General features: G+C 41.3%; 1 protein-coding gene across 3 annotated transcripts in view; it reads left to right on the top strand.

Moving 5' to 3' along the window:
* DICER1 (dicer 1, ribonuclease type III) overlaps window positions 1–20,733 on the top strand; it is a 55,518-nt gene that overhangs the window by 17,240 nt on the left and 17,545 nt on the right. For all 3 annotated transcript variants that reach the window (XM_010851405.1, XM_010851404.1, XM_010851406.1), the window contains 13 exons: window positions 6,994–7,126; window positions 8,392–8,634; window positions 9,183–9,334; window positions 11,896–12,028; window positions 12,694–12,769; window positions 13,454–13,593; window positions 15,460–15,639; window positions 15,872–16,085; window positions 16,289–16,442; window positions 17,893–18,075; window positions 18,340–18,445; window positions 18,954–19,129; window positions 20,089–20,724. In XM_010851405.1, the coding sequence (XP_010849707.1) occupies window positions 6,994–7,126; window positions 8,392–8,634; window positions 9,183–9,334; window positions 11,896–12,028; window positions 12,694–12,769; window positions 13,454–13,593; window positions 15,460–15,639; window positions 15,872–16,085; window positions 16,289–16,442; window positions 17,893–18,075; window positions 18,340–18,445; window positions 18,954–19,129; window positions 20,089–20,724 (2,526 nt within the window). The remainder of the gene's footprint in view (window positions 1–6,993; window positions 7,127–8,391; window positions 8,635–9,182; window positions 9,335–11,895; window positions 12,029–12,693; window positions 12,770–13,453; window positions 13,594–15,459; window positions 15,640–15,871; window positions 16,086–16,288; window positions 16,443–17,892; window positions 18,076–18,339; window positions 18,446–18,953; window positions 19,130–20,088; window positions 20,725–20,733) is intronic.

Raw genomic sequence — 20,733 nt, forward strand, 5'->3', positions numbered from 1 at the left:
CATGGGGTCGCTGAGGGTAGGACACGACTGAGCGACTTCACTTTGACTTTTCACTTTCATGCATTGGAGAAGGAAATGGCAGCCCACTCCAGTGTTCTTGCCTGGAGAATCCCAGGGACGGGGGAGCCTGGTGGGCTGCCGTCTATGGGGTCGCACAGAGTCTGAAGCGACTTAGCAGCAGCAGCAGCATGGTGTGTTAGTGGAGAAGGAAATGGCAGCCCACTCCAGTGTTCTTGCCTGGGAAATCCCATGGACAGAGAAGCCTGGCAGGTTACAGTCCGCTGGGTTGCAAAGAGTGGGACATGACTGAGTGCACACACATGATGTGTTAGGCGTGGTTTTGAGCATTTCACACCACGCTTTCTCCTTCAGGTGATATTAGGATAAATTGTATCAGGATATTGCTGTGGCTAGTTTTTCTGTGTTAGCTTTTTTTCTTAACAAATGCCTATTCAAGTTTGCACATTTGCAGTGAAAAGCATGTAACAGCTGGGTTTGAAATTTGAATTAGTTCATAGACTACATATTAAAATTTTCTGAATCAGAAGATAATAAAAATGTTAGGGAGGAATTCAGAGAATACTGGCAAAGGTGGCAGTGAATGCCAATTAGGTTGTAAATTTCCACCCTACCTCCTTCTTCAGTAGAAGTGTATTTTTCCTGAATATAGACCCAACCAAGGAGCTTCACTTCAAATTTGTGTCACGTGGTCACTTAATGCATATTTCTTTTGATTTGTGGATGGTTGCTCTATTATTTGTAAGGGCCAAAAAGAGTCCTTATTTAGTACTTCAAACTACTTGTTTCTACAAGATCTATTAATTGGCCAAAGTTGATCCCTAAGAACCTTTTCTGCAAGTATTGATCTCTGAGGAGAAATTAAACTTTGTTTCCTGAGGTAATTTGGGGTTTAAAAAAAAAAAGAACTGCTTCTGACTTGAGAATGTACTTGAGTAACGAGAAATTGGACTCTGGGGTCGTCATCTGGCGGTTTTCAGTCTGGAAGTTTTCTTAGTCATTGGGCCTGATCCTGATGATGGATATGAAGTGAAATAATTTTAGGTAGTGAATTACATTGAAATCAGAAGTTTAAGATTGGAAAGGAACTTCCCTGACTAATCCAACCCACTTACTCTTATAAGCAAAAAAAAAAAAAAAAAAGAGGAAAGCGTCCAGAGGATAAGTGATTTGCTCTGAGTTAAATTGCCAGTCAGTGGCAGAGACCATTCAAGAATCCTGATATTCTGCCTCCTCGTTTCCACTTCTTTGTATAATCATCATGCCCTTGGGTATCACAGAACGCTAACAACCAGAGCTTTACAGTGGGAAGACTGCCAGGAGACAGTCCAGGGAGTGCACGACTACTCAGGTTATTTTTTAGAATGGGGGAAAGGCATTTTTGGGGTCAGAAAAGTTTAATGTTGGCACAGTTCTAAGCCGAGTTCTAGACGGACTCCCTGCCCCACACAGGATGGGTTAAGAATTAAGTACATTTTCTGGGGCTTGGAGAGGACTGGGGGTTCATTTTCTTCCTTTTTTCCTCTTTTGTACGTGTGTTTGTAAGTATGGAGATGTGCCAGTTTTCACTGAAGGAATATTAGCCTGAAAAGGTTTATCAGAAATCAGTGTTACTTCCTGTTGACTTTGAGGATCAGATTAATTGCGATCAACTTTCATAAAGTGTGCCTGGAATTTAGTGTTGGATGATGAATCAGGAGTGGTTTGAGGGTTTACTTTATGGGCAGCTAATTAAATGTACAATAGAGGTCTTGTTCCAGTAAGCTTTTTAATAAGCTTAGAAAAACTTCCTGAAATCCAGATTCTTTCCTTCCATCAATTTAATGGGAGGAAAAACCACTCTTCAGCAAACAGTTTCACGGGAGTAGAAGCTATTGTAATACATGGGCGGTTTTCTACTCTCCTAATCAGAAAAATAAAAAACAGCTACTTCTGTTGTATGTGTACAGTCTTGGGTTTACAGTTTTTCTTTTGCCTTATATACTGAAGGCTTTATCGTCTATAATTTACCTTTTGTATCAGTCAGTCAGTTCAGTTGCTCAGTTGTATCTGACTCTTTGCAACCCCATGGACTGCAGCACACCAGGCCTCCCTGTCCATCACCAACTCCCGGAGCTTGCTCAAACTCATGTCCATTGAGTCGGTGATGCCATCCAACCATCTCATCCTCTGTCATCCACTTAGTCCTGCCTTCAGTCTTTCCCAGCATCAGGGTCTTTTCCAGGGAGTCAGTTCTTTGTATCAGGTGGCCAGAGTATTGGAGTTTCAGCTTCAGCATCAGTCCTTCCAATGAATATTCAGGGCTAATTTCCATTAGGCCTGACAGGTTTGATATCCTTGCAGTCCAAGGGACTCTCAAGAGTCTTCTCCAACATTGTGGTTCAAAAACATCAGTTCTTTGACACTCAGCTTTCTTTATGGTCCAACTCTCACATGCATATACATGACTTCTGGAAAAACCACAGCTTTGACTATACAGACCTTGTCAGCAAAGTGATGTCTCTGCTTTTTAATGCGCTATCTAGGTTGGTCATAGCTTTTCTTCTAAGGAACAAGCATCTTTTAAATTTCATGGCTGCAGTCACCATTTTCAGTAATTCTGGAGCCCAAGAAAATAAAGTCTGTCACTGTTTCCTTTTTTCCCTATCTATTTGCCATGAAGTGATGGGACCAGATGCCATGGTCTTAGTTTTTGAATGTTGAATTTTAAACCAGCTTTTTCACTCTCCTCTTTCACTTTCATCAAGAGGCTCTTTAGTTCCTCTTTGCTTTCTGCCATAAGGGTTGTGTCATCTGCGTATCTGAGGTTATTGATATTTCTCCCAGCAATCTGGATTCCAGCTTGTGCTTTATCCAGCCTGGCATTTCGCATGATGTACTTTGCTGCTGCTGCTGCTGCTAAGTCACTTCAGTCGTGTCTGACTCTGTGCGACCCCATAGATGGCAGCCCACCAGGCTCCCCCGTCCCTGGGATTCTCCAGGCAAGAACACTGGAGTGGGTTGCCATTTCCTTCTCCAATGGATGAAAGTGAAAAGTGAAAGTGAAGTCGCTCAGTCGTGTCCGACTCTTAGCGACCCCATGGACTGCAGCCTACCAGGCTCCTCCGCCATGGGATTTTTCAGGCAAGAGTACTGGAGTGGGGTGCCATTGCCTTCTCCGGATGTACTCTGCATATAAGTTAAATAAACAGGGTGACAGTATAGAGCCTTGATGTACTCCTTTCCCAGTTTGGAACCAGTCCATTGTTCATGTCTGGTACTTTTATATAGTTTTAAAATTTCAGAACACTCCATGAGGGAAGAAGATAGATGTTTTTACTCTATCATAGATGATATTTCTCCCAGCAGTCTGGATTCCAGCTTGTGCTTTATCCAGCCTGGCATTTCGCAGACCTCCTGAAATAACTCAAGGATCAAGTGGCAGAAAGTGACTTCCACTCTCCAAGTCTAGAGCTCTTTTCACTGTGTGATTTATGAGTATTGTGTGACTTTGGCATTGAACAAACCTGGGTTGATGTCTTCTCTCTATCCCCCATCCCTCCACCCCTTTCTTTTCCCAGTAGCTTTGTCTTTACAGAGAAGTTGCAGAGATGTACTGAGTACCCTTACCCATTCTGGGTTTCCCCCATGTCTTATGTCAGTAACATCTTACCTTATCAGGGTACGTTTGTTGCAACCAAGAAACTAACATTGGTGTAGTACTATTAACTAATTTATAGACTCTATTGGATTTCCCCAGTTTTCCCATTAATGTCTTCTTTTTAATCCAAGGTGTACCAGAGTTCATTTAGTTCTATTTCCCTAATCTCCTTTGGTCTCTTACGGCTTCTTATTCTTTCCTTGTTTTTGACGACCTTGATGTGAGGAGGACAGGTATTTTGTGGACTGCCCCTCAGTTTGAATTTGTTTGATGTTTTTCTCAGGATTAGACTGGGTTTTAGCATTTGAAAGAAGGCTGCGGATATGAGGTGCCCTTCTCGTTGCTTTATCTTAGGGGGATTCGTGGTCTCGACACAGACCATCGTGGGTAATGTTAAACTTCATCACGTGATTATGATTGCACTTGCCCATTTCCTCCACTGTGAAGTTATTATTTTTCTTATTTCTTACTTTATTCTTTGGAAGCAGGTCACCGAAGCTGGTTTATCTTGGGGAGAGAGGAATTCAGCTTCATGCCTGGAGAGGGGCTTCTCTGTGTGTGTTACTGAAATTCTTCTGTAAGGGAAACATGTCTCTTTTATCCTATTTATCTGTTTGTATTTGTTGACTCATGTTCTTTTATCACTGTGGACTTGTGTTTGTTTATTTTATACCTTGGTTATGATCTGATGCTGGGTTAGTTTTCTGTATAAGTTATTCCACCGTGGGCCACTGGGGGCTGTTGAAGTTAGTGCCTATGTCCTTTTGACATGCCCCGATCCTTCTGATTTTTGAACCCTGCCTGACTCTCTGGTAGAAGAATGCTTCAGCCATGGAATCAGCCATTTCTCCGAGGAGCCCTGGTTCTTTTTATCTTCACTCACTTTTTAGGTGTATATTCTGTGCAAGTTATTTCACTTTTTAGAGCCTCAACATCTTCATCTATAAGATAATAATAATACCTCCCTTTCTTACTGAGTCGTTAGTGAGAGACACTGTATACAAACACCGCAATCTTACCGCCTGATATTGTGCTCGGGGAGGCTGTGTGCACACACAGGGTGGGCCTGTGCCGGCCACGGTGAGGAAGGTACAGAGGTGGATGGTAAGCACCAGCTCTTTTAGTTTTTAGAGTAAGTTATGTCTGCTGAATATGATTGTATTTATAAACTCTCACATTTTTATGTCTGCTGAATATTATACAGTTGGCCATTGAATTTTAATACTTTTTAAGTTATGTTTTCTTAGTAGTTAATTTTCATGGAATTTTACAAAAATACTGGTTTCAGGTGAATTTGAAAACAGGAAAAAAAAATCACTTCCTTGCTAGAGATTGTTTGAGGAGCTCTAGTGAGCTGCTGTCTATGGGGTCGCACAGAGTCGGACACGACTGAAGCGACTTAGCAGCAGCAGCAGTGAGTGTTTGCTGCACTAGAGAACAGCATTCTTTATCAGACAGCTTGCTTTTGGAACAACTCACATAAACTCAGTGTAAAATTAAAAGAACGAGATTCTATCCTGGCAGTTCTGTGGTACCGTGAGATCTCAGGGCAGATAGTGTAGTCCTTATTAATACAAGTGCCCTGACAGCAGTAGACCTAGGTTTGTTTTTCTAGAAGCCCATAGCTTGTCTTTAGGGATTCCTTACACATATCTGATAAAGAAATGTTTGCTTTTTAAACATTGTGAGCATAGGTATGTAGCATTTAATTGCTGCTTACAAGGGACTTTGTCTTTGAATGTGCTCATTGTTTCTTCCGTTCCCTGCAGTCCTGATGAGAGTCTTATTAAGGAGAAATAAAAGTATTCTTGGTGCTTCCAATTCTCAGCTAGTTGAAGTCTACCAGATTTATTATTTTAGGCAAATTAAGATACATTCTCTGCCTAATTAGGAGTAACTGGAAACGCATTTTTAAACCTCTGTTTTGTTCAAATTGCTTGTTTACATAAACTAAAGTTTGGAAGTACATATTATTTCTACAGTAATTGATTTCATATTTTAGATGTTGGGGCATGCAGTTTGCGTGTAACACTGTTTTCTGTTACTGACATCATAAGTTCATAATAACAAATCTTTGAACATATTAAAAAACTTTCTGACTTTGAACATTTTAGGTACTTGAACTGTAGAGCAGACTCTCAAACCAATCTAGGCATGCCAGTGTTTTACTGATTTGGAGACAGGAAGATATTCTAGATGGCCATTCAAGGTTTTTCCCAGGGCTTTGATATTAGTCTGTTTCATGTACTTATTAAAAAAAAAAAAAGAATGGTTTGACTTAAAAATGCAATTTTCTATTAGGAATTTGTGCTACGTTGTATGACTTCAGAGGAACCATATGGGATCACTTAGGTCAGGTGTGGAACCATTTATCCTGTGTGCTGAGTTTTCCAATGTGGATATTTCCAAAATAGCTGTAATGGCAACACTAACTGTTAACCTTCTGCACCCATGTAACGTGAGCCTGTCCCGTAGCTCTTTTTCATTTTGTAGCCGAGGGCCCGCTTTCAGGGACAAGCTTTCTGGGTTGATAGAGAGGAGCAGGCAGGAAGGGGAACGAGCTCAAGAGCCTATCCTAGCTCCTGCCCGGATGGGAGGGGAGTTATCTCAGCCTTGCAGGGCTGAAGCTCAGTGGCCTTTCATGCAGCACTGTGGTCAGTGGCCGTTCGCAGGGCCATGAAGTGTTGGGAATGGAGATGCTTATCAGTGGATGGAGGCTTTCCTTGCCCTGGAGCCCTCCTTCCAGGGGGACAGGGCACTGGGGTAAATCGAACAGAAATAACATGCTTCTTTCTTTGCACATGCAGCTAGGACTCTTACCACACGGAAAGAGAGGAGAGTGAAGTTTCCCTTGGGGTGTTTGGTACTTAACTCTCGGAAAGCTTGGTCATAGAGACGGGCATGACCACTGCGGCAAGTTGTGCGTGCGCTTAGAGTGTGTGTGGCTTTTTCATTATAGGGCTTGGCCTAAAGCCAGAACACATGGACAGTCCATGTTTCTCTCTGCTGAGCGCTGTCACTTCCCAGGCCACGTTTCTGTGAAGGTCATTACTGCCAAATTAGAAAGTTTGAGGGACTGTGACCATTTTGTTCACCCGTGTCGTGTAAATCAACCCTGTCTTTGGTGTTCTGAGTATTTAGTGCACAGATTGACACAGAGAAGAGCGACGGTGATTTCTTTTTAAGCTAGAGGAGGGAAAATACCAAGACTGGTTTGTTAGGTATGTGGGCAAAAAAATTCCTGTTTCCACTTTAAGAGAGACCCTACAAACAAAAGTTTAATTTTTTTTTTCCCTCAGCAGTGCTTAACTTCCAAATGTGTATAATTTTCTTAGATTGATAAAGGAAGCTGGCAAACAAGATCCAGAGCTGGCTTACATCAGCAGCAATTTTATAACTGGACATGGCATCGGAAAGAATCAGCCTCGGAACAAACAGATGGAAGCGGAATTCAGAAAACAGGAAGAGGTAAGCTAAGTGAAAATAATTTTACAGTAACAGTTTTCAGAACATATATAAACTCTGCCCATAGGAACCCCCTTTCTCTATAGTTCCTCTGCATTTTTTTGGTGATATAGAGTACTTGTAAACAGAGACTCACCGTTTCCCTTGAGGTAGCCAAACGATGATTCTCATGTGTAGAATTAGAATACCTGTCTGGCAAATCAATTTTGTGTCTTAATTGCCATCGGCCATTTTATTTTCCTTTATGGGGCTGAGGATACACAGCTACGTTTCATAGAAGAAGACAGCTCGTGTAAATATAACTCTTGCTGACTTGTTATGATTCTGAAGCAACAAACTGAAATCTTTTTCCTAGAATGTGTTTTGTTTGCTATTCAAAGTCCTACCTTGGTTGACTATTTTAAAAACAACAATATATTTTAAAGATTTTTGGTTTAATTTTTTTTCATGCTTTTTATTCAAGATTTGATATAGGAAATAGCACTGTAAAGATGATAAAAACCTAACATAGTGTTCCTGGCTTGCAAATAAAAACTTTTTATGTAAAATTTGTTGTTTAAGTTAAAAGCAGAATCATTCATGTTGAAGTCATTTTTCTTTGATAATACTCCGAGTTTGGGGAGTTCAGTAGCCAGAGTCTTGACAGATCAGTCTAAAACCCAGCTTAATTTCTTATTTAACTTACGCTGAATTGGGAAATGATGTTACCTTAAATCTAGTATGAAAAAAACTTTTCAGTTAAAAAAAAAATCATTTCTGATCCCTTAAATTAAGTATGTCCCAAGATGTTGGAAAATAAGTGATGCTTTGCTTGTAGTTTTTAATTCCAAGTGATTTAGGGATTTTAGTGACACAGTTTTGACATCTTTGGAGGGACGTTGGCATAGGTGCACAGACATAGGTCCCATAGGGAGGCACAGAATATCCACAGGATTTCAGAAGTGAATTCATTTGGTCACTCTGGTGGTTATTAAAGAAGCCAGTGTCTTTAGCCAAAAGACTGTGATTTGTCCATGGGTGCTTCTCTAAAGTAGAAAGGCATTTTGATTTTTTCAAGTCATGTTCAGCTGAAAATGTCTTTGAATCAGAGTTTCTTTGTCCGGATGTTCATGGCGTCTGGAGTTTTGTGTGATACTCATTGTTTTTAGCCTGGCCTGCATTACGAGGGCTCAGAGTACTGTCACAAATGACAGTTGTCCCTTCATTTCACTGTGCTCTTTTCTTTGGAAACTTTGTTAGAATTCCTTTTCTTGGTGGATTTTTTTCAGGTACTTAGGAAATTTCGAGCACATGAAACCAACCTGCTTATTGCAACAAGTATTGTGGAGGAGGGTGTTGACATACCGAAATGCAACTTGGTGGTTCGTTTCGATCTGCCCACAGAGTATCGATCCTACGTTCAGTCGAAGGGAAGAGCGAGGGCACCCATCTCTAATTATGTAATGTTAGCAGACACAGATAAAATAAAGAGTTTTGAAGAAGACCTTAAAACATACAAAGCTATTGAAAAGGTAAGATGTACATGTTATCTGTAAGTTATTCCTGTGCATATAGAAATAATAAAAACAGTTGTATCTTCAGAGATTAGTCTCAACAGAGGTGTGCAGTGGGTAGATTATTAGACAGTTGAGAGTAATTGCACAGAGCCAGCAGTATTTTACAATAAAATGGCAGTGAAAATGGTCATATAGGTTACTGGGGAAGATTAGGAAGTACACTGTTCACGTGGACGGTGTCGTCCTCGTTGACTGAGTTGGAGACTGGTTTGAGAGTGATGACACAGCCCAGATACTCATGTAAGACTGGTGATCGCTTGTGTGCTGGTAGGTCGGTGTAGTTCAGTGTCTTGTTCCCTGTATGGGAACGTCTCCATATGGCTGGAGCTGGGAAGGATGCATTGGGAAAAACTGTCTGCAGCAGGTGGCTCTGGAGTATTGAGGTATGTGTTTAGGAGAGAGAGATATTTCATGTCAAGAGAGCTTTTTCTTAGGTTCAGAGGCAGACAGACAGTGGCAGGAAAGGCATTTGTTCTCATAAATTCTGTTCTGAAACTGCTCAGATCTTGCGAAACAAATGTTCCAAGTCGGTTGATACCGGGGAGGCCGACACGGAGCCCGTGGTGGATGACGACGATGTTTTCCCACCGTATGTGCTGAGGCCTGAGGATGGTCCCCGCGTCACGATCAACACGGCCATTGGGCACGTCAACAGGTACGGCCGCAGGCTACGTGGTAGCCAACCTGTGAGAACCGTGAGATTTCGGTCTGACTCTATAAGTATTGTGTTGTTCACCATCTGCAAGCAATAACCAATCTCTCCGTTTATGGCCTGTGATGCCTCAGTGACAGAAAAAGAAGTTGCTTTTTTCTGTTCCTTGTTTTTTTTGGTCAGAATGCAAAACTAGTATTGTGCAGAAATAAATATTTCTAGTATTGTGCAGAAATAAATGTTTCCCTTCTCATTGTTAAGGCCGACCTAATGAATGCATACATCTTTTAATTGGATTGAAATTAATTTTGCAATGCTCACTGTTCTTTTCTAAATCTTAAAACTTGTTTTGTGTCAAGCGTTGGTGGCCATTGAATTTTCCTTTAGCAGAAATGGGAGACTTGATGCATTAACTTTTTTTTTTTTAAGTATATGCCATTTTATCCGTACTTTGTCCTGATTTGGTGATAACATTTTTAAGAACTAAGGAAAGCAGATGCATAGCTAGATTACATATCAGTATAAATTTCATGCAGAGGCAAAATCGAGGAGCAGAAAATGTAAGCGTTTCTTTTTAACTTTTTATTTGGGAACAGTTTTAAACTTTAAAATATTGCAAGGATGCTTTAAAATGTTCCAAGAATACTGCAAAGAATACCCAGAGAAGATCCACTCAGGTTTCCCAAGAATGTTCTCTGAAGGGAAAGGGTCCAGCGCAGGGCCATGGAGCGTGCTTGTTTTCCTCGTCTGTCTGGTCTGATTCATCCTGGCAGCTTTCTTCAGTCCTTCTTGGGCTTGAATGACCTTGAACGTTTACAGGATGGCAGGCCAGTCACTGTGTCGTCTGCCCCTCAGTGTGGGTTCATTTGGTATTTTCTCATGCCTGGACCCCGGTGCGCGTTTTTGGCCAGCACGTCAGCGAAGCGATGCTCGGTTCCTTGCATTCGACCGGGTCACTCTGTGTCGGTTTGTCCTCTGGTGACGGCGGCGATTGTCGTCACTTGCGTGAGGTCGGCCAGCTTTCTCTCCTGCACAGTTGCCTTTTCCCCCTCCGTAATTCATGAGTATTTCATGGGGAGACATTCTGAGATTATATAAAATTCATCCCTCTCCTCAGTTTTCACCCATTGATATTTCTTGCCTAGATCGATTATTTCTGTGATGTCTTCCAAATGGGGATTCTCTGACTCCCTAATTCTTTCTGCATTTATTAGTTGTCATTTTGCCATGAGAAAGAGCTTTCTCTTTTCTCTGTTTATTTGTTCCTTTTATTTTTTTTATCCAGTGTGAACTAATGGACTCCTGTTTGGCTCAGTCATTTTTAGTCTTTTACTCTCGTTTCTTGTTTATTTTGATGTGAAAATTGTGTAAAATTTGGCTGATGAAGACCCTTTCGGTGTAACTTCAGTGTCTTTTTAACACATCACCGTTATTCTTTGGACATTTCTGTATTTTAAGGCACACAAGATGTTCTAGACTCACAGTTTCCCTGCCCTCAGGCTAGATATTGGCTATTTCTCCAGAAGGTCCTGGCTCCTTTTAGTGGAGGATGAGTTGTGTTTAGAAACCGAGGTATGTTCATTGCCTCTGGAGTATTATTGCTGCCGGGCTGTTTGGCAAATGGAGCTAGAAAATACGTCCGTGCCTTTTCACGTGTGTTACACCTGTATCTGACTGCCTGTCTGTGGTTAGCTCCAGTTTGACTGTGACTCCAGAGGGTTTGTTCTTGCTGTCCCCTTTTCCATCTTTCTCCCTGGCTGTCTTGTTTAATAGTGAGAAATCTCAATTCCCCTTGTCGTCAGATAAATTACTGTTTAGGCTCCCCATACGTAGCGGTCTCCCTCCTCCAGGGGCTGCCCCCGTGTTCAGGAGCCCTCGTTTTGCAGGTCCTGGCCTTGCAGCATCGCGACCCATTCCACTGCCCTCCTTGTATGCATCCTCTTCCCCGCCAGGTTGGCTTCCTGTCCCGGCCCCCTCCCTGCTCGGGCTAAGCTCCCTCAGGGCCGGCTTCCTGCCTGCCTTCCTCGTGCTGTTGTGGGGTGGCCCGGTTGTTTTCCTGCCCTCCTTGGGTGAACACCGGGCCCACTGCTGATGCCTGCCTTGCACAGGCCCCCACAATTGTTGGTGATCACTAAGGAACAAACAGCGGTTTGCTCCCTTAATGGATTCTGAACAATACTTTCTGCACTGTCCAGTCATAGCTCTAGACCTATACGGCTGTTGATGCTCAAGTATCAATTTTAATGAAAATTAAAGTAAAAAGTTTAGTTTATTAGCTGCCCTTGCCACAGTTCAAGAGCTCAGTGGCTTCTCTGTTGAACAGCACAGATATAAAACGTCATCTCAGAGTTTTTTATATATATATATGTATATATAAACATACTAGTCCATCTTATTGACAGTTTGAAGCAGTGATGCTGAAACCACGCATATAAATACCTATCCAGTAGAGGGAAAGAGGAACATAAAAAATCAAAGTGTAGAATGTGAATATCAGTTTTTTTCCTTCTGTTTCTTAGTTGTAGACTCAGTGTTACCATTTCTTTTTTTTTACCCCCCCACAGATACTGTGCTAGATTACCAAGTGATCCGTTTACTCATCTGGCTCCTAAATGTAGAACCCGAGAGTTGCCTGATGGTACATTTTATTCAACTCTTTATCTGCCAATTAACTCACCTCTTCGAGCCTCCATTGTTGTAAGTTTAGAAAAAGAAATGATTGTGCCTTAAAGTTAATGTCGTTAATGGATTTGTTTTCAGCTTCTCTAAGGCTGTGCAAGTTATAGGTAAATTTGGCTTTAAATCTACTTTAAAAAGTACATTTTAAAATCTCTTTTGTAGTCAACTACGTGTTCGAGTCTTCAATAGACTATATATATGTAATTTGTAGACTCTCTGAATTAGGCTAGACGACCTCTGAAGATTCCTCTAAAGTCTTTTACTCTGAACATTTCTGGCGGCATCATTCCCTTGTGGCTTTAGATCCTTACAGTGACACAGAATTCATTAAATACATTTGGGCTGTTCTAGTGATTTTGTTGTTGATTGGAAAAATATACCTTTATACAATTGCTGTCCTTGGTCTCAATGCTGATATATTAAATTCTTACTGAAATTTAAATTCATCAAGATTGTAACCTCTTTATGATAACTGGTGTAGGTTTTACTGGGCAGGATTTTGAAAGATGGCTTTCAAATATAGACAATAGTATCTTTTAAAACTGGCTGATGTTTTTCACAATGAAGAACTTTGGTAAATTTCAGCTTTAAAGATACTAGGGCAGAGGTTTCACCTGTGTTTTACGCGCCGATACTCCAGCTCCATGCATATACTGTGGACATGTTTTTTTTGTAACTTCCAGGGTCCCCCAATGAGCTGTATTCGGTTGGCTGAAAGAGTCGTGGCTCTCATTTGCTGTGAAAAACTGCACAAAATTGGTAAGAGTGTGTGAAAAACACATGTAAATAAAAATAAAGTTAAAGACATTGTATAACAAAAGCACCTCAAGGGCTTTATGGGTCTCCAGGGTTTTGCGGGCTGTGAACGCCTTGCTGGTGGTGTGCTTCGGGGAGGATAGATGTAAGTGTGATGTAACTTGAAGACCCTGTAAGGTGGAAGAGCTCTGTTTTTCACAGCTGAGCAGCTGTAATGTATTTGCTCTCATTTCTAACTCCTTTTAAATATATAAATGTAATAAGGTCTTCTGACTGTTGAATCGTGAACATTTATGTTTTGTGTTGTAATGTATCAGTTTCTCAAATTAGTCTATATTTATGTACAGATGAAAGTTTTTTAAAAAATGGGTGGACTTGTTTTCCCGTGGCATTCATAAAAGGATGATCTGATACTGTTTTCCTGTTTACATGTTTTTGTTTTTGAGTCTTAAAACAGAATTTATAATCCTCATCATACTGAATATATGAACCTCGCAATCGACTTTGCCTTCAGTTATCACACGTGATTACTCTTCTGTTGTTAAAAGCACAGATGCTTTAGTTTTTGTGATTTGTCCAGTTGTTTCCCAGCACAGAGCTGCTCTGGATGATCCACTGATTAATTAGGCAGAATCAGGATTGAGCATTTTATTACAAAATCACGTTCCTTCTCTTTACATTTCTCAGGCGAACTGGATGACCATTTGATGCCAGTTGGGAAGGAGACTGTTAAATATGAGGAAGAGCTGGATTTACACGATGAAGAAGAGACCAGTGTTCCAGGAAGACCAGGTTCCACAAAACGAAGACAGTGCTACCCAAAAGCAGTAGGTATTGGTTAGAACCAAATACAAACCTAGCCTTTCTGACTTTCTGTTGCTTGCTGTACCAGGCCCGGATTCCTTTGCTTGGCTTCCCAAACCCGTGCAGTGCAGCCCACCCCGTGGGTCTCAGCTTGTCTCCCGGCCTCGTTCACAGCTCTGCTCACAGCAGCCCCGTCGCTGTCACATGTACAGCATGTGCCCTTTCTCACTTCAGACATCGCTTTTGTTTTTCTTCTCAAAAGGATTCTTGTGTTTATCACATTCTATCCAGAATGAGTTAATGTCATTTAAAGAGACAGTCTTTGTTTCATTCACTTTAGTGGCCAGGTCCTCGCTCTGCCTTACACTGGGAACTAAGACCTCGAGGGTATGTGTGCTAAAACAGGCATGTGCCGTACAGGGTGAGGGGCGCACGGCAGGTGAGCCCGCAACTTGTCGGGAGTCAAGGTGTGGCCTGACGGGCCATAGTCAGCTTTTCCCACGTGTCCTGTCTAGCTGTAACCATGCGGGGCTGGAGTACTTATTTTAAAAATATTAGTCAATATTTTTACCTTACTAAACCCCCAGACAAAAGCAGAAATTTGCTATGTACTTTGATCTTAGCTTAAATATGATTCTTTTTATTTATTTTTTTGCAGTTTTATTGAGTTTTTACTTTTTTTTAAAAAAGTTTGCACCCAGCTAAGCATTTTCAAGATTCAAAATCATGTCACTTTTTCAAAAATCAGGAATTAAGTTATCCGATTTTCTGAACTGCTTATTTTCTCATATCCAGTTTTCCTATTCTAACATTACCCTAGAGGTTCTTGGGCTAGTTTCATGTGACAAATGTTACCACTAATAAGTGTTTTGAGAAGCATAGTACTGCTTTGCATCCTGTGTAATTAATAGGTGCATTCTGTACTGTCTGATACTCTAGTAACTATATCTCTTAGCCAGCATTTCCACACCTTTTAACTATAGATGTAATTACTTATATTATTGAGCCTTGGAAACTGTAGACTATTGGGTGGGGTTGTATGAATATTAGAAGTTTAGAAACTTAGTTTAGTTTAAGTCATAGTTTACTCTTTAATCAGGCAGCCATTAAAAATAGTACTGACTTGTATTGACCCTGAAAGATATTCTCATTGTAGTAACCGGAGCTAAAAATCAGTGATACATTTGTTTTGTGGTTCCATTTGTAATGAAAAATATGTATGTGTATATATTTATGTGCATTTATTCTGGAATGTATACATTTATTCCAGAAAAGTCTGGAAGATGATAATGGTATGTGACAGTGTTACTAAAGGTTATCCGAGTTTCAGGATTATGTAGGATTTTTAAAAACTTGGCTAGTTTTATTTTCTGACATTCAACAGTGAGTAAAGACTCAGAAACCCAGGGAAGAAAACCTTTATTCTCTAGTCAAAAGAAATAGATCAAATGAAATGTTGCTGTTTAGTTGCTAAGTTGTATTCCAACTCTTTTGCAACCCATGGACTTTAACCCACCAGGCTCCTCTGTCCGTGGGATTTCCCAGGCAAGAATACTGGAGTGGGTAGCCATTTCCTTCTTCAGGGGATCTTTCTGAACCCGAGATTGAACCTATGTCTCCTGCATTGGTAGGCAGTTTCTTTACTATTAAGCCACCAGGGAAGCCCACATCAAATGAATAGTATTGTGTTAAAAGACCCTGCGGTGTTTGATGGTTTTGTATGCTTCTCCGGTGAGGTTAAGTAAATGAGGAGGTCTCCTGCCGTGGGTCTTAGTTTCCTCTCATCAGCTTTTAGTAAAGCCAGGAAATAAATTTGTTTTCTTGCCAACATCTGGAAAAGAGGTGAATACGCTGGCACTTGTTGCTTACATTTTTCTTTCCACTCCCAGATTCCAGAATGTTTGAGGGAGAGCTACCCCAGGCCCGGTCAGCCCTGTTACCTGTACGTGATCGGAATGGTCCTGACGACACCTTTACCTGATGAGCTCAACTTCAGAAGGCGGAAGCTCTACCCCCCTGAGGACACCACAAGATGCTTTGGAATACTGACAGCCAAGCCCATACCTCAGGTGGACGTTTCATAGTGGCCTTTTATGTTGAACTGCCTTTTTTTTTTTTTTTTTAAAGGAAAAGTGACTTTAAAAGTAACTGTCTTTTGTTACCTCAAAATGGTCACTATTTTACACTTGGAAGTGTCTCTCCTGTTCCCCTGATAGAAAGCATCATTCCTCTTCTGAAGTTAACTGTTTATAATGAACTGAAATCTTGGCTAACTTGGGCTTTATTTTTCTTTCTCTGAAGATCCCACACTTTCCTGTGTACACGCGCTCTGGAGAGGTGACCATATCTATTGAGTTGAAGAAGTCCGGCTTCACGTTATCTCTGCAGATGCTTGAGTTGATCACAAGGCTTCACCAGTATATATTCTCACATATTCTTCGGCTTGAAAAACCTGCACTAGAATTTAAACCCACAGACGCGGACTCAGCCTACTGCGTTCTACCTCTTAATGTTGGTAAGAAGGACCCAGACTCTAAAGCGTTGTCTGTATAGTAGCTAAAAAACCAAAGTGTTGCTTAACAATGAGCTTAACTGAATATGGTACAGAAATCTCTGATAACTCTGAACTAGGCACATGGAATGAAGGTAGAGCTTGACGGAGGGTCTTACCCGTATTATTACATTTTAACAAGCTTAAAGATCTTTTTCTTCCCTAAGTTAATGACTCCAGCACTTTGGACATTGACTTTAAATTCATGGAAGATATCGAGAAATCTGAAGCTCGCATAGGCATTCCCAGCACAAAGTATTCAAAAGAAACTCCCTTTGTTTTCAAATTAGAAGATTACCAAGATGCAGTTATCATTCCAAGGTAAGGTGTTAAGTGGAAATCAAAGTGGAGGTGACACTTGCTTTTGAAGATTCCCCCTGGGCACGTGGGGCAGGTGGTGGGCTGTGACCCTGGCATGGCCATGGCCAGTAGAAAATTTAGGTATCTCCCAGTGGCAGGCCTGTGCTGCCCAGTTTACTTACATAAAAACAAAGCCTGAAGTGCGGTTGGTGAAAGGATTTTACTTTGTGAAGCTCAGCTCATCTAAATGATGTTGATAGGCTTTCTTTGTAAAACCTCCATCCTTTTAATCCCCACAGTCTTAAAGAATTTGGTTATAAATAATAGTTTATTAAAGTTGTTGAAAGGCATGGTGTTATTAAGCGGATGAAAGTAGTTAATTACAGTGCTTTGCTGTATGTGCCCTAAGTCACGTTGGTCGTGTCTGACGCTCTGTGACGCTGTGGACCATGGCCCGCCAGGCTCCTCTGTCAGTGGGATTCTCTAGGCAAGAATACTGGAGTGGGTGGCCATGCCCTTTTCCAGGGACTCTTGCAGACCCAGGGATTGAACCCGAGTCTCTTATGTCTCCTGCATTTGCAGGCAGGTTCTTTACCACTAGTGCCATCTTTTTGGTAAAAATTTAGGGGATAAAGTTTTGGAGCATTAAGATTAAATATCACATTTTTTAAAGAATTAAAATACTGGCTGCAGTTGTCTTTGGATTTTGTTCTGTTTTGTTTTTTCTGTTCTCACTTTGTACCTCAGTGCCACGTTTTAAATGTTCGTTAACAGCAACCTGTCAATATCAGAAATGGTGCAGTAACATACGTTTTGTGGGGCAAGAATCTTTCGTGTTTAGCGTTAGTAATATATAAACTATTTACTTGGTTGCTTGGATATTGAAAGTTTTCTATACTGTTTATATTGATGAAATTAGAGATATTTAAAGGAGCCATTTAAGCTCCAATATTTTGGCCATTTGATGTGAAGAGCACACTCTTTGGAAAAGTGCCTGATGCTGGGAAAGACTGAAGGCGACAGGAGAAGGGAATGGCAGAATATGAGATGGTTAGATAGCATCACCCAGTCAATGGACATGATTCTGAGCAAATTCTGGGAGGTAGTGATGAACAGGTGCTGTACCTCATGGGGTCGTGAAGAATCAGACATGACTTAGCAACTGAACAATGACAAAAGGAGCCATTTGGCTTTCATGTGGTATCAAAGTATAGATATTTAGAATAAGGATGAGATATTTAGAATAGGAGAGAATGGAGAGTCAGGTTTTCACTTGATGTAAATATAGTTTCTCTTGGCTTAAATTCACTTGAAATGTATTAGAGTTGAAGTGTCATTGTTGTTATATATTTTTAACCTTTTGAACTCTTACTTTAAAATCATAATTTGCATTTCTGTATTCAAAACAGTTTGTGTTTTGAGAATAGTTGATTTAAACCATAAAGTCACTGGAACTGTTTTTCTTGTTTAGATACCGCAATTTTGATCAGCCTCATCGATTTTATGTCGCTGACGTGTACACTGATCTTACCCCCCTGAGTAAATTTCCTTCCCCTGAGTATGAAACGTTTGCGGAGTATTATAAAACAAAGTATAACCTTGACCTGACCAATCTCAACCAGCCGCTGCTGGACGTGGACCACACGTCTTCACGGTAAGGCACTCCAGAGACGGCACTTGGGCTGTAGCTGTGCCAGCTTCCCCAGGTCAGCAGGCAGGTGGGGGGGCTTGTGGTCCCCGCGGCCCACCTGTATGTAGACCTGAGCTCAGGAGGTCCTTGGCACACAGTTGCCCAGAGCCTGGTCCAGGGGTCTGCAGTCTGAATGAGCTCTTCCAGGGAGCTGCCCTGAAGTCGTAGAGCCGCTGTCAGAGTGCACTTGTTTTTGTCTTTGATAAGATTATTTTGAATTTTTTCTAGACTCAATCTTTTGACACCTCGTCATTTGAATCAGAAGGGGAAAGCTCTCCCTCTGAGCAGTGCTGAGAAGAGGAAAGCCAAGTGGGAGAGCCTGCAGAATAAGCAGGTAGCACGTCCACTGTCACTGGCATGACTTGGTGTTTTGGAAGGCGCTTGAGTTTTATGTCACCAAGTGAACTGAGCGACTTAGGAGTTTTGGGAAGTTGCCCAACACTTAGGTTTTGTTTTGCTTTAATTAGTGTGGCATATTGACTTCATTTGAATGTCTTTTTTTTAATTAATTAATTTTTTTTATTGAACAGTAGTTGCTTTACAGAATTTTGTTGTTTCTGTCAAACACGATGAATGTCTTTTTGGTAAGCATGAGAGGTTTGGTCTTTATGCTTGGTCCGCTGGTAGCCATTCTGTCATGAAATTCTAGGATAAATCCTGTTTTCCTTAAAGGGTTAGTTTTTAAAACATTTCTAAAAATAAGATTTTGCTAGTGTTTCTGATTTTTGTCTTTATTCATCAGTGAAATTGATTTTTAAGTTTTATTTTTATTCTCTTGTGTGCTTGCTTTATATTTACCTCTCCACAATTTACACTCATCCACATGTTTTGCTCACTCACAGATACTGGTTCCAGAACTCTGTGCTATACATCCAATTCCAGCATCACTGTGGAGAAAAGCCGTTTGTCTCCCGAGCATACTTTACCGCCTTCACTGCCTTCTGACTGCAGAGGAGCTCAGAGCCCAGACGGCCAGCGATGCTGGTGTGGGAGTCAGGTCACTTCCTGTGGATTTTAGGTATGCCTGTGCTGTGGGTCAGAAAGAACATGGCTCATGAAATCCCGTTTGCAAAAAGCACTGACTTTGGTTCACATTTTAATTTTATGTAGAATAATTTTTTAAAAGATTGGAAAGAAAATGTGGTATCTATTTAATACCTGAAATAGTTGCATCATTTGACTCCTGAGTGAACATCGGTATATTGAGTCATCGTTTGCTGATGCTCAAAGGGAGAGGAGAGCCTAAGGTCAAAACCAATGGTTCCCTTTTCAGTGGTGGCAGTTCAAGTAAAAATGGAAAGAGTTGTTTGTCCCAGGGCTGACATTTTAAGGCTCTTCCTCTTTTATAAATCAAATATGTGTTAAAGAGCAGTTGCCTCCGTGTGCGTCTTCAGTTGTTCTCTTCTCACTAGTCAAGTCCCTGCATTCTAAGGAAATTACTGGTTTAATGACTCAGATTTATTTTGCTTATCCAGTTGGCAAGAGCAAGTTGCTTCAGGAACTGAGGAACTTGTTAAATAGTACCGATCACTTACTACCGTGTCAAACACTGGTTTAAGCGCTATAGCTTATGTTAGATGATTTCATCTTTAGGATAGTCCTATGAGGTAGGAATTATTGGTTCCTCTTCCAGGGATGGTGGCTAAGGTACAGAGACATTGAGTCAATTACTCGAAATTCCCCAGCTAGTCACCCCGCTGGCCTGGAGTCCCAGTGCGTGCAGTCTGTGGCCCTGGGTCTGCTAGGCTGACCCGAGGCTTCATGAGCTCCGCCCCCCAGAGCTGCGGGGTTGGGAGCCGTGTCCCACTGTGTGGTTTATGTTGTGAAGAATTCCCAGTAGTGCTGATGTCTGCCTTGGAACTTTATTTCTCTTCTAAGGTAGGAATATATTTATACTGATCTTTATTTAACTTTTACTCAGATTGCACTAGCCTCTTTGAAGGGTCTGATGAAAAGTTATAAAAAATGTCTTTGCAGATACCCTAACTTAGACTTCGGGTGGAAAAAATCTATCGACAGCAAATCTTTCATCTCAATTGCTAACTCCTCTTCAGCTGAAAATGAGAATTACTGTAAGCACAGCACAATTGTCGTCCCTGAAAATGCTGCACATCAAGGTGCTAATAGAACCTCCCCTCTAGAAAATCATGACCAAATGTCTGTGAACTGCAGAACGTTGTTCAGCGAGTCACCTGGTAAGCTCCAAATTGAAGTTTCAACAGATCTGACAGCAATTAATGGTCTTTCTTACAATAAAAGTCTTGCCAATGGCAGTTACGATTTAGCTAACAGAGACTTTTGCCAAGGAAACCATCTGAATTACTATAAGCAGGAAATACCTGTACAACCAGCTACCTCATATCCCATTCAGAATTTATACAATTACGAGAACCAGCCCAAGCCCAGCGATGAATGTACTCTACTGAGTAATAAATACCTTGATGGAAATGCTAACACATCTACCTCAGATGGAAGTCCCGTGACGGCTGCCGTGCCTGGTACTGCAGAGACTGGGGAGGCGCCCCCGGACAGGACGGCTTCTGAGCAGAGCCCTTCTCCTGGGTACTCCTCGAGGACGCTTGGCCCCAACCCTGGGCTCATTCTTCAGGCTTTGACCCTTTC

The sequence above is a fragment of the Bison bison genome, unplaced genomic scaffold (assembly GCF_000754665.1).
Source record: "Bison bison bison isolate TAMUID 2011002044 unplaced genomic scaffold, Bison_UMD1.0 scf7180017864302, whole genome shotgun sequence".
Lineage (NCBI taxonomy): Eukaryota > Metazoa > Chordata > Mammalia > Artiodactyla > Bovidae > Bison > Bison bison.